General features: G+C 36.5%; 1 protein-coding gene across 1 annotated transcript in view; it reads right to left on the bottom strand.

Annotated features, from left to right (window-relative positions):
• Nucleotides 1–7355: 7355 nt before the first annotated feature.
• Nucleotides 7356–14133, bottom strand: part of LOC132554205 (fatty acyl-CoA reductase 1-like) — a 29363-nt gene continuing 22585 nt past the window's right edge. The window contains exons 8-14 of the mRNA XM_060218512.1: nt 13324–13442; nt 12681–12748; nt 10222–10303; nt 9758–9847; nt 8755–8884; nt 8220–8347; nt 7356–7540 (exon numbers count right to left, since the gene is read on the bottom strand). Coding sequence (XP_060074495.1) covers nt 7381–7540; nt 8220–8347; nt 8755–8884; nt 9758–9847; nt 10222–10303; nt 12681–12748; nt 13324–13442 — 777 coding nt within the window. The 3' untranslated portion in view covers nt 7356–7380. The remainder of the gene's footprint in view (nt 7541–8219; nt 8348–8754; nt 8885–9757; nt 9848–10221; nt 10304–12680; nt 12749–13323; nt 13443–14133) is intronic.

Raw genomic sequence — 14133 nt, 5'->3', positions numbered from 1 at the left:
TTTTGTTGCTATTGATTACTGTTGTGATTATACATATTTACCTAGAAAGGGCTACACAAGCGCAGTTGGTAGAGCGTTGATTCTCCGTTCTGTTCTCCCAGAGTTACTGTCCTTTGTTTCACTCTGATGGTATAGCGATAACCTTGACAACTGATAGGGGTTGACAATGGTATTTCTCTGGATGCTGAGAAACGAACCGTTCTCTGCTGAAGAGGTTGTGTCCATTTAGAAGACACTTTACTGTGATTACTCTTGATGGCATTGACTAACCTCCCGTCTGATTTTCACTGAAATAGACACCAGCTACTACTAGTAGAGCCTATATCAAAATGACCGGTCATGGGACATTAAATATATCAAGGTAATACTGTGATTTGAAATGTCAGACAATCCGATGGTAACCAAGCACTAAATATAGTTTTCTGAAATTGACAACCCGATATAATTATATTGGCATAGAAAGCCACAAAAAATAATGTTAGAAAAGTTCAAAAGTTGACGGAAAATCCTATGTACGATAGTTCAAAAGACAGACGATGATAGCTAATTAGAAAAATATTGAAAGATAATTCCAACCTGTAAAAGATATAAAAAAAAAAGAAATTATTAGACGAAATGTGGAAAACTTCATCTCCTCGAAAAATTTTAAGGGAATGAAGACATCTGCTGGGACATGATCGACAACACCCGCCTTTTAAATCTACTTTAATCCAAGTGATCGGCACAGTGAGTACGGAACCAATTAACATGTTAGCGCCAAACCTACAATGCATTTGACATGAATTCCATACCCACGATCTATGGGGGTGGGCTTAATACCGGACATCCCCCCTGTGCATGGGAGTTGGCAGAAAGGGGGAGTGGGCTTATTACCGAGCATGGGCTTATTGCCGGAGAAATACGGTAATATATATAGACCGTGGTCTTGGGTACTCGTCGACCAAAGGGATATGATCTTTCACGGTAAATATTCTCAAAAGTCGTCATGAAATTTCGTCAGGAACTTCTCTACTGAGGTCCCTTTGTTTATAGGTAGGGTTTTAAAGTTCAAATGGATTATTAGCGGAAACTATAAACATCCCAGACATTGTTGTATATCCCTATCTCGGAATATGTTTAGCTCTGGACTTCTTAAGTTGTGTTGATAGCGCATTTAATCTCAAATTGTGCAGATACCAATTTGAAAACAAATTAACAAAAAGTAATTAAGTGAAGTAAAAGTGATCTTTATTATTAAAGTCGTAACAAGTAACAGAGTGAGATCACAGGGACCTGAATATCTATAACAATCAAGATGTGTAAGAATATGTCCTAGTCCGCGGGTTTTCATCTGATCATTTTCATTAATATGAAGTATTTCATAAAAACGACGCATGTCTACACCTAATGTCTACATAAAGTGTTTGACCACTGACTTTCAAACAGAACATAAGGTACTATGTAGCACAGGGATTTGCCACGTCCCTTTGGAACGAATGTCCGATTCAAATGCATGACAGAAGGAAATATTGAACTACATGTACGTCAAATATTTCTCTATTGCGTGTCGCGCAAATCTAAATAGAATTTCTTATATTACTTTTGTGATGTTGACCTACATTTCCTAATAGATACAAACATGTACTTGAAAAAAACTCATGTGGAACTCACACCCATCACTTTCTGTTTGCACGTGACTACTAAGTATCCTACATACTCAAGTATCTGAGTTAGTGTCGTCGTGTATGTTTAATCTAACGTTATCTTTAAAAGTTCACATTTGTAGAAATTAGTCTATCCCCAAATTTGGTTTTACAATTTAATTCAGTCTATCCCCAAGTTTGGTTTTACTACTTCTGATACACAAATTAGCAGACGAAATATTTTCAAGTGCTCAGCACGCGCTGTTACTTATATATTGCTAAGAAGTAAGTAGATAATCGTTGTTTTTACAACCCCTCCTCCCACTCAGAATTTGTAACTAACGTTGCCATTCTGGGAACCCATGACCCGTATATGTACAGATAAGCACACTATATTCTCTGGACACCTGGAAGATGCCATGGCAAAGTCTAAGGTTCTAGCTATTTGCATAGAAATTAAAACACTTGCAAGGCTGATACCAACACTGGTGAATGAATAAAAGAGTAGCTACGCTTAAGCAAGACTAGCCAAGTCCAACAATTTGCTGAATTTTTTGTTCTTGATTTTTTTTTTTTTTTTTTCGTTTTTTCTTTATTAACGGGAACAAATATAGGATATCAACTGACATTTTCAGAAAGACTGTACAAATAGATTCAATATCATAACAACATAGAAGAATCCGCGGGTTTTGTGCTATTTCGTCTTCATTTTAGAAATACCAGAAACTGAAATACTCTCACCCTATATTAGACACAACCATCTCAGATCGTTGAACATGAACGTCATCTGTGAAGGATATAGTACAATTATGTGTAATAGACAATGACAATATCCGAAAAAAATCTAAATGAAAAAAAAGATGGTTAAGTTATGATGACTGGGTTAAAGTTAAGAGAGATAACCTTTCATTTGACAAACCATACCATTAGATGTAATGTATAGAACGAGCGTAAAGACGGCTGGTACGGCGTTAACAACAATATCTCGCTTGTCTGAAGAAACAGAAAATCGATATTTTACTATTTTGTTATCATGCCTCTTTGTACGCTTCGAGTTACATGCTGCTTGAAGGAGCATCGGAGATAATTGTTTGATAAATTTCAAAGTCAATAAGTTATAAAAGAAAGAACGAAATAAAGATAGCTCTACACTTAATAAATACTTCCGATTTGTGCGTTACCCGCTGTGAATCGTGTACAGTTACAGATCGTAAGAATCGGTGATGAAGATTCAAGTAAATATCGAATGGAATTTTACAATTAAATTGCACACAGCGACTTGGCACGGATTTTCGACTTACGGTTCATAGATATGTAGGTTATAACACACACACACACACACACATCACCACCACCATACACACACACACACACACCTACACACACCCTCACACACACACCTACACACACCCTCACACACACACACGCACACACATACACACATACACCCTCACACACACACATACACACACACACACACAGTGTGAACAGTGGTTGAGAATTCGTGCGTAGTCGCTGTTGTTGAACACGATGGGTATCATGGTACACAGGTATGTCTAACAGCGTCACCTCTTGTTCACATGTCGGTCCTGCATTCTACTCGAGCTATTTACACCTATCTGTATCTACATATCAATCACATAAAATTTTAGGAATGTACCAATCACAGGTACCTCTAGACACACACCGGCTTGTAAAACCACACGTGGACATATATACATGTAAATTGGCACTACACACATTGACATACATATCCTGCCACACACGTCTTCGCTTTAAGTTACACTCGTACAAATGCATGAAGTCGACCACTCGCACACACGTCCAGATAATCGTGCACTACACAATTGATTTCACATTCTAAAAACCTGAGTTCACACATGTGCACATAAAATGCCGTAAAACTAATACACGTGTTCGATCTCATATATAACAGCATAGATCACTATAGAACATTCATTTCCGTTGACTTTACATAATGGCGGAACTTTATTTTTAAAATTCAACTCATTTTCTAAATAAACCGCTTCATTTATCCTCTTAACTTCCACAAAGAAAACATGATCGTAAACTTCTTATATACAAATGACACAATAAAACACATGGTAATACTAGCAAAGTAAACCTGGAAGCTGTTTGGCACAAACATATAAACGAAATCGATTAGACAGGGCAGCAATGGTGACAAGTTGATTCCGTTGCCGAGAACGGATTTATTTTGTTGAGTTCGAATTCAGTGATAGCATAATTTTAGTTAAATACTTCTAATACACTGCCTTCTCCATCCTGTTATATTAGTGCCAAATAAACTTCTAATGGCTAAATGCTTACTACCAATATTTGAATGGAATTTACGTCGAAGTAAGTTTTAATTTGTACATATAATGATAAATTAATGGGCGTTTGACAAAAATGACTAGAGGTAATACAACATAAACAAATTCTGATGATATCATAGCTTATGTATAAATAATTTGTTTTTCGTGAAATGATATAGTATAATTAGAGTAACAGTGAGGGATTCTCAATCATGTCACGAAAACTCACATGTCGTGTCGTGTGTGTGTTGACACGTCCTAATTACGTGATGTATTGACACGTCCTAATTACGTGTTGTGTTGTTACGTCCTAATTACGTGATGTGTTGACACGTCCTAATTACGTGTTGTATTGACACGTCCTGATTACGTGTTGTCTTGATACGTCCTAATTACGTGATGTGTTGACACGTCCTAATTACGTGTTGTATTGACACGTCCTAATTACGTGAGGTGTTGACACGTTCGGTGTTGACACGTCCTAATTACGTGTTGTATTGACACGTCCTAATTACGTGAAATGTTGACACATCAGAACTTTTGAAAATGTTTTTAATTCTATTTTAAACATTATATACTAATTCAAATTTTATTTTCTAGACAAGTAAATATAACTATCACGATACATCCAGAGATCGTAATTATTGCGAAAAAAAAGAGCACTTCTCAGCTAAAGTGATTTGCCCTATATATTAGGAATGTTTTAAATATGTGCCAGCAAAAAATCAACATTACAATAAATACAAAGAAACCAAATATCTCTGATTTAACTAAAATGTCATATGGTATGATTGTAATTGACTGGTTTTATTTGTTTATATACCAGCAATTCCAATAAAATTCTATCACAAACGTTAGTGTATATCAGTTTAGTTAAATTTGCAAATAAATGCTGTTAAAAACACACCTTAAATATCAAACACTAAAGGACCAAGGAAATTTCTGAAGATCAAAAGTACCTATTTTAATAATGCATCTACGCTTTTCTACTAGATTATCTCCCCTTTATTTGAAACCTACCATCAGAATATATCTGTAAAGCCATTTTTGTCGGTTTAATTCTTCTTTTTATATTCAAGATTCTAGAAATTAAAGTCAGTCTTATATATAAATTGATGACTCATGGTTACTAAAGAGTAAAATGATACTGGTATATTGAACAATCTAGTGGTCTCATCCCTAATTAGTCTCTTGGGTCTACTTCCCCGAAATGCTGGTGAATGTAAAATCATTCACATCAACTCTTTTCGACAACATAATTTTCCCTGAAAAAAGTGCGATATGTAACTGTTTATAAAAAAAATGAACCAATACTTTCGTGCAAACATGTGCTAGACTGTAAAAGTTTTATATAGCACGAGAAAACACGGACTTGATCATGATTTCCAGGGACATTTTTTATGATTTATGTCCGTTTCTGTACAGTTGTTTTGTCACGCGAGGACCAAATGTGTGACCTCTGATTGGCGGCTTTATGATGAATGCCAGACGCAAGGGGAGATAAAATTAAGATCTTCGATAGGGGACCTAACATAATAACTGTCAATATTAGTGAATATATCATATTGTAGAACCATGATCCAAAACACTTTAAAGACGAAATTCTCTCTCCACCGAGGCACGTATCAAGAACCTACCCTCGCTTTTTTAGAGTTTTTTCCGAGATTCACGTTAAGGCCACCATGTATTGCTCAATTACTTCATCATGCACATTTTTTCTTTCAGCGGTGCGTGATTTCTGGTTCTACCTCAGAGATGAATCGAGGGATTCTTCTTTTCATAACAATCATTTCTAGTGAACGATGCAAATACTTGTAGTGACAACAACACATTCATTTCTATATATAAAAAGGCCGTCAGGATGAAATAAGTAATTATTCATCCCCTTGTTGACGTGTTAGGGGGATCTCAACCCTCGGAATAAGATTATTAATGTCACACACTCAGCAAAACTCGTGTTTGCCAAATGAATACTCTTCCCTCTCTGGTTAAGATCCCCCTAATGTCACCCCAAAGAGTAAAAGATTGTCTCATTCCCCGATGTATAAATGTCGGTAAGTCGATCCTCTTCACGTTTTTCTTGGATTAGCTCATTACAGAATGCGCTGAAAAGACCACAGCTGTGCAGTAACAGTATTATCAGGAGTTCTTGTGAACCTTTATCCTTATTAAAACTTCTATGCGCATTATTGATGGTCGATAATTTGAATATGATACAGATTAGTATTTACGTTTATGTCATTCAGACATTTTTTTCTAAGCAGACGCTGAGTCATGCTATGTGGTGTTTAACATCCTGAATGGCAGCTGTTACCGTCCAATGTGTTACCTTAGGTAGCTATCATACAGTGTCTGCCTTTTGTGATGACGGAATTTATATTCTAAATCTCCGTCTATGAGGTACAGAAACGCGTCCATCGTCGGGTATTCACACCAAAGCACACCAGAATTCAGGGACAGTATCACTTTTTCAAATTCTACTGTGACGTCACTTCTATTGTTGACGCGTAACGACGTCATCGTCATACGGAGTCAACGAAAGTAAGAGAAGTTATCACATAAACAAGTGTCATCAAGCAACAGCTCAATGGGATACATAACACTCTCGTTGCAAGGAAGGCGAACTATTCATTACTTGTGTATCTTTTGTATTGTTCGTTGTCAGAACTTCAGCAATGTCACTTAAGCTCAAATTGTCACATACAATGTAGAAGTACAACTTATGTTGTTATTAACGTCACTTGCGATGAAAAGTCACATCTGTCGTTGTTACACCCATAGAGAACGTCTTCAGGTGTCCATGACGCATAACATCCTTCACCACTCATTGTTTGCACGACTCTCGTTGCCATACAGGACGTGAAATGCTTGTCACACTTCCAAATTTAAGGGTATTGTTATACTGATTTGATAATAGATTAAAAATCCTTCTTGTAATGAAATAGAAAGCATTACTACAGATTCTTAATGCCGATTAGTCAATCATTTCAGCTGTTTCCCTTCCACCGACTCATTTCTGTCATCACTTCGAGATATTCCACAAATGATAACAAGAATCTCCTCTGTATCTCCATTTCAGCACCACCAACTTTTTCCAATGTCGATCCCGTGTGCTTGGTGCATATTCATGCTCCCACTACGGGTTGTTTCTTGTAGAGGTGTCGGTTTGTGTTTTTAAGAAAGCTGTCCTGACGTGGCTGTGACCTTAGACAAATCACTTAATCTTAATTTCTCCAGATGAGATGTTTTTCTATGTGATTCGATTCATCAATTGTCTCCATGTTTAAAGGGGACGGTTTTGCATTTAACATTGGTTGTCATACATAAATATTCTTTCATACACACACACACACCATTTAAAACAATGCGTTTTCTTTCATCTGAGATGGCACATCTCTGATACTCATTCACTCGCAATTTTTCGAAGAAAACTTTCCTGCCTAAGTTATTTTAGCAATCTTAGGTAAACAGTTAAAGAATTTGACGACCCAGTGAATGAGGAAGTTCCACATAGACCGGGCTATGCTCACACGGTTAATAAGAACCCGCCATACGATGATGATGAAGAGTGTATTCGTAGCGAAACTCAAGCGCTGCAACCTGTAATAGATCGAAATAAACCAGGATAATTTCAACTCCTAAAATGTTATTAAGGAAATTTATTTGAGTACATATAAGTATCTAAGTAACTTAATTCACACACACACACACACACACACACACACACACACACACACACACACATTACCGTTCTATTATGACTTATCGATTACTGTTATATTGTCAGAAGTGAAACTTGAAAAATAACAAAACAAATCAAGGAATACGCTATTTTGTTCTCCACATAGGGCAGATATGAAGACAACGCCACTAGGTAGTTAAGGGAAACCAGCATACTGAGTATTGCTGAATCAATACATATACCCTACAGCACAAACAAACTTTTACACTGTGCTGATTTATAAATTCTCTAAAATAGTAGCAGCAGCTTTACCTAGACCCAACAAATTCGACCTTATCAAAGATAAATTTATAAATGTGTGAAGTTCGATAAAAGTTTCAGAAAGATTTTCTAAAAAAAATAATAGTAACAGTGGCCTAAACCTTGGTCCAAAAACCTTAAATATATCCGAAATACGTTGATGTTTAACATGTATTTAACGACAATTTTTCCAAATACGCAGGGAGGGACATACAGGAAAACTATAGCCCCCTCTCCGCCTCCAATTTCACCGGTAAGGTACAAATTTTTTTGTGGTGTTAGACCCCAGTGCTTTACCGTTTCAGTGTTGTCCGAGCTTTGGGTAATTCTTCCAGTTCCTCCTTCAATATATAACGCTTGATACCAAGGCAGTAAGCTTCTATGTAACTAGGCCATGATATACTCCGCGGATCAAAATTGAATGTCTGAAAGTACAGGTAAAATCGATCTAGACGTCTGAGGAATTGAAATTATTCCAAAATAACTAAAACAAGAATAATTTATTTATTTTTTTGCATATTTGTAGACACATAGATTTATTAGAAACGTAATACGTACATATACAAATGTTTTCATTATTGTAACATTTCGGCAGAAATCGATGTTCAATTAAATTAACAACACTATCTAACTGCTGATTTAATACATCGGCAAATTCACAAAAAGCTGGAGTGTGAAACATCTAGGACACTATGCCACCAATTTTGTAAATATAAGATCGATTTATATTTCAGAAGGAAAGGTTTGGTAGAGAACAACCAGATGTGGGGCGTTAGAAACAAGGATCAACTAAGAACACTTGGTTTCGTTTGTTCTTATCCTACTGTCTTACCTCCCTATCATCTGAAGACATAGCTGCCAGTAACATGTCTAAGTTGTCCGACTTAAACTCCCAGTCCTTGTTTGTGAAGTAGTCTAGAGTTGCGGTGGCTTTCCGAAGGCGATCTTCTATTTTTCGGAAGCTGACAAAACCAAATAGTGTTGAACGTACAAGCGTGTAGAAATGGTTGATTAAAATTCGTACTGTCGTTCGTGAAGAGCTCTTTTGCATAGAATATAATGCATTCCTATGCAATTACAAGCATCCGCATTCCAGACAAAACGTGCATCAATCTTAAACAAGGGAGACACAAGTCTCTTTGTCGGCCAAAAAAGGTTGAAGCTTTTCTAAATCATGATATAAAGAATTTGTCCCACAACGACGTATTGTACACAGATGCTGTGCATATTTGTAAAGAAAAGTTTTAACTTCCGGGTTCGTAAATGCACAGATAAAATTATATTTATACTCAGTGACATGTGAATTTTTGTCAGCAATTCCCAACACGATTTGAAACTATTCTGATATCACTTCGTGTTGCATTGAAACAGTATCTATAATGAATAGGGATTTCAATTAATTTCATTATATATATTGACACAGAAGATTTACACTGATACTATTGAAAAAACTACAAGACCAGAGTTACTGGAAGGGTAAGCGTTTTATGCTTCATTTTTGACATCTTTCATATTAATTTCTGACTGTCTCAGATATATTTTCTGAGGAGAATAATGTGATGGCATATCTCAAAAGGAAATGGGGTTCCTTTAAACAAGTTGGATGTATTGCTTGAATTGTCCTAAACGCATCATATTAAGAACAAAGAATGGCGTCATTTGAAGTTTTGATTTAGAGTCGTAAGAATTTTTTTTGCCAGAACTTCGCATATGCATATTACGTGTACATGTATATAACGTCATTCGACGTTAAGACTCACATAAGTTTTTTCCAGGTAATCCATATATATCACAACCTGTACAATAATGTGATGTTAAGTGACGTTTAGACTTACATGGGCTTTTTTCCGGTACACCACATATACATATCCAAGAGGTAGGATGGTAGTACTTGATTAAACAACACGTTGATGTCATGCCAAAATCTGCAAAGAGGTTCGACATTTTTGATAAAGATTTTGCATGCGTTCTTTCCAGGGTTTTTTATTTATATTATCTTCAATTCAATTGTATTGTAGATCAAGTTATTTTATGCATTGAAATGCAGTTCATCATTAAATACTGTTTATGCATGTTTTGCCATTAACTTCATATCTGTTCTATAATGTGAATTAATGTGATATTCATATATAGAAGAGATAAACGTTGACCAGTAATTTCCTTTATTGCAAACTTCTTCATCCATATATTTGACTAAATCTATTCCGAGCTAGAACACACTTCCAGAATGAAACATAAGTATTGATATTATCACGTGATGAAAATATCGTCTGATAGAAACTACATGTACCATACTCACACGCATTTGGTAAACATAACAGTGGGTACCCGAGTGACTGTATTGAACGGATTCTTCATGGAGCATCGCCTTGTGTAATCCTCTGTAACATTGTACGATCAGCCATTACTTCAACTGATTTGCAAACTTAATAAGTTATTGTTATTTCTGAAAGTCATCATTAAATCGAACCACATTTATACTTTTGTCGTTTGTCTCTCATTCTCTCTCCCTCTCTCTCTCTCTCATTCTCTCTCTCTCTCTCTCTCTCTCTCTCTCTCTCTCTCTCTCTCTCTCTCTCTCTCTCACACACACACACATACACACACACTCACCCCCTACCACATTCTTTTGAATATTCCCCTGAGAGACAAAGAGCTTCAATTATTATCATCTTTTGAAACTTCAAGTTCATGATTACTTCAACTGATTTGCAAACTTAATAAGTTATTGTTATTTCTGAAAGTCATCATTAAATCGAACCACATTTATACTTTTGTCGTTTGTTTTCACCCCCCCCCCTCTCTCTCTCTCTCTCTCTCTCCCTCTCTCTCTCTCTCTCATTCTCTCTCCCTCTCTCTCTCTCTCTCTCTCTCTCTCTCTCTCTCTCTCTCTCTCTCTCTCTCTCTCTCCCTCTCTCTCTCTCATTCTCTCTCTCTCTCTCTCTCTCTCTCTCTCTCTCTCATTCTCTCTCCCTCTCTCTCTCTCATTCTCTCTCTCTCTCTCTCTCTCTCTCTCTCTCTCTCTCTCTCTCTCTCTCTCTCTCTCTCTCTCTCTCTCTCTCTCTCTCTCTCTCTCTCTCTCTCTCACACACACACACACACTCACCCCCTACCACATTCTTTTGAATATTCCCCTGAGAGACAAAGAGCTTCAATTATTATCATCTTTTGAAACTTCAAGTTCATGATTGCATTTGAAAAAAACTGCCGTTTGATGTTCTGGTTTTACAGTTTGTTCATTTGTAATTGGACTATCTACACGAAAGAATATACGTCTTAAGTATATTTCTTAGTGCCACAAGACAGCAGAACTTGTTTCACCAGGTATATCTATCCCTGGAATACAGTTGAAGGCGAAATGTTGTAAAACTTACATACATGCTGTGTGCCGATATAGACATGGAACCCTCTGCAGAATAGGGGAGTTGCCTTAGCCAATGCGGAAGTAAAAGCGACATAGGGACTTATTATTTCGTCTCTGCTAACAAGCTGTACTTACACCGTCCTTGGTAATACCTCGTTTTTGCTCAAAGTTTTGAATATTTGCCCAGCATAGCTATTTTATGGTGTCTAATCCCGGAGACCAAATAGAAGTAATACTATTTAGTACTTATTGCTTCTAGCAAAATTTTGTAGTTTGATCAGCCATAAGACTTGACAGCCCGATGCCAATGTGATATTACAGGTTGAACTGGAGTCTCGAGCTACCATGGTTAGTATATATAATAAGACTTAACATCACTGAATTGTACTTTGAAATAGTCTTAGATTATCCAAACCGCACACGGAAACTGTTTTCATACGATCTGTGTTCTTGCCATGACGCAAAACACATATAAACAAATATTAAGTCCACGGCCTCACGGCGAAGTTCTGGAACGAAGGAACAGTTCTATGATGGCGTATCAATCAGTCTCTACTGTGTCTAATTCTAATTTGTATTGAAATGTGTGATTCAGCGTGGTTTTTTTTAAAGATCATAGGATGTATGCTCCGCTTCTTTCAGTAATGGCTCTGGTTCAGCATAAACACATGTACTTGCTGGAATTTTTGTGCAGTATCGAAAATTGATTTAGGCTATTGAACCTTCTTATTAATGATTTGACATTTCTGCCGGTCAAATGAGATCTTCCTCATTCGTCTCGATGGTTTCAACAATATTTGGGTATATTGAGTCTAATTCTAGATTACAAAATGTAATGATTTTGTATGTCTTTTGTACAATCCTTTTCATGAAATATGTTAATTTCTAGTGTGTCTGTTTTAAAATCCATATAGACTGTCGGTTAATTTTGTTATTTAACACACTCTTAAAATTTATGAGTATCAGAGCAGAGTTTGACGCCAGTGCCACCTTGCGAGGAGACGATAAAATAAAAAGCGGAAATCCCACATTCTTATAATTACAATGTACTTGTTCATCATATTTAGATATAGTGACACGTGATATATCACTTGAACTAAATTTCCGGAGAAAAACTAATGTGTTTATGCATATAAAGTGTTTGATTAATCTGTTTTCTGTGGCTTATACTCTGCACGTTCCTCTAGATTAGATAATTTTCACTGAACAAATTTAAAGAAAAGCGAATTAAAACTGTCTCAGAAATGTACATAATGTTTTCCAGCCGATGATAACGTCTAAGTATTACAAACATAAAAAAAACCATGATTCCTTTTCTGTAGTGTACTTGTAATACGTTATGCAATATACCAGACTGAATTCTTGACACAAAAAACTCATTATCTTTCACCTACCCATGTCTCCCCATGTCAAACTGTTGATAGATCCTGTCGTACAGTTGAACACCTTCATTTGCTTCGATCTGTAAAATAATTATTTTTTTCAAAATTCTGCTTCCAAAGACACTATCTTTACGCATGCATATTATATACATATATGATATATTGGTGATATGTATTTCTATTGTCAATAAAACGTCAGCAAATCAACAGCAGCTGTTACAGCGAATTTCAATTTGGGTCATAAGGTAACGTTATAACGTTGTTTTTAAAGCGTGTTGGGCTATCTAGACAAGGAGTACAGGTACACTAGGGGGTTACCTGTCTGTACCAATATACCAGGCGGTAACTTATCTGTCTGTACCAATATACCAGGCGGTTACTTACCTGTCTGTAACAATATACCAGGCGGTTACTTATCTGTCTGTACCAATATACCAGGCAGTCACTTATCTGTCTGTACCAATATACCAGGCGGTTACCTACCTGTCTGTTCAATATACCAGGTACTTACCTACCTGTCTGTACCAATACACCAGGCGGTTACCTACCTGTCTGTACCAATATACCAGCCGGATACCTACCTGTCTGTTCCAATATACCAGGCGGTAACTTACTTGTGAATAGGTGTATACCACTATACTGGGTTGCGACCTACCTGTGAGTACCTGTGTACCATGCGGCTGCTATCATCATGCTACAAGCCATATCAACAGGAATGATATCCGAAACAGCGTCACGGTCCCCGCGCATCACCCGTAGTACGCCTGTTCCTAGCTGTAAATTCAATATTCAACATACAACACGTTCGCCTGAATCAGATTATATTGAATGATCGAAAGCATGATGAGTATGGTGATAAAGAATATCTCATTGATATGATCTATATCCCATCTCACATTAATATCATTTGAGGTGGGGGTGGGGAGGGGGAGGACAGACCGGAATAATGTCAATAACTATCCATTTCTTATCTGCTGAATATCCTTCTTTTCTGTCATTTTATTAACTATTTTTATCCTGAAAAACATAACTAGCCACAACTCTCAAAACCATCTTAAGAACAATGTAATTCAGTGTGGTGATGACTTGTACACTAGAACGTCGCCATATGACAATAACCACAGAAGAAAATCTGCATTGATACTGTGTTTAGAGCCAGGAAGATATGGCAAACTTACAACCATCTATCTTGTCTTTTTACTGATAGTTGTTTACTTATTTATTGCCTTCTGTATAAATGTATATTGACTTCTTTTTCCACGCATCGATTATGTTACATCATAACAAAAATGTGATATAGAGTGAATATGGTGATAAACTACCGCTGAGGAAATCATTTTTCTATACTCCAGTTTTGATTGAAAAACCGGAAGGAAATGGGAAACATTTGCTTTTGTTTAACAAAATCAGGTTCGAGGTAACCAGCGTTTAGTTCAATTTTCCAAATATAAATTTAGAAACATTT

This window comes from Ylistrum balloti, unplaced genomic scaffold (assembly GCF_031769215.1).
Source record: "Ylistrum balloti isolate Yb309-2 unplaced genomic scaffold, AGI_CSIRO_Ybal_v1 Utg370386, whole genome shotgun sequence".
NCBI lineage: Eukaryota > Metazoa > Mollusca > Bivalvia > Pectinida > Pectinidae > Ylistrum > Ylistrum balloti.
Note: the sequence above shows the minus strand (reverse complement) of the source record. Positions and strands in the feature narration are given on the sequence as shown.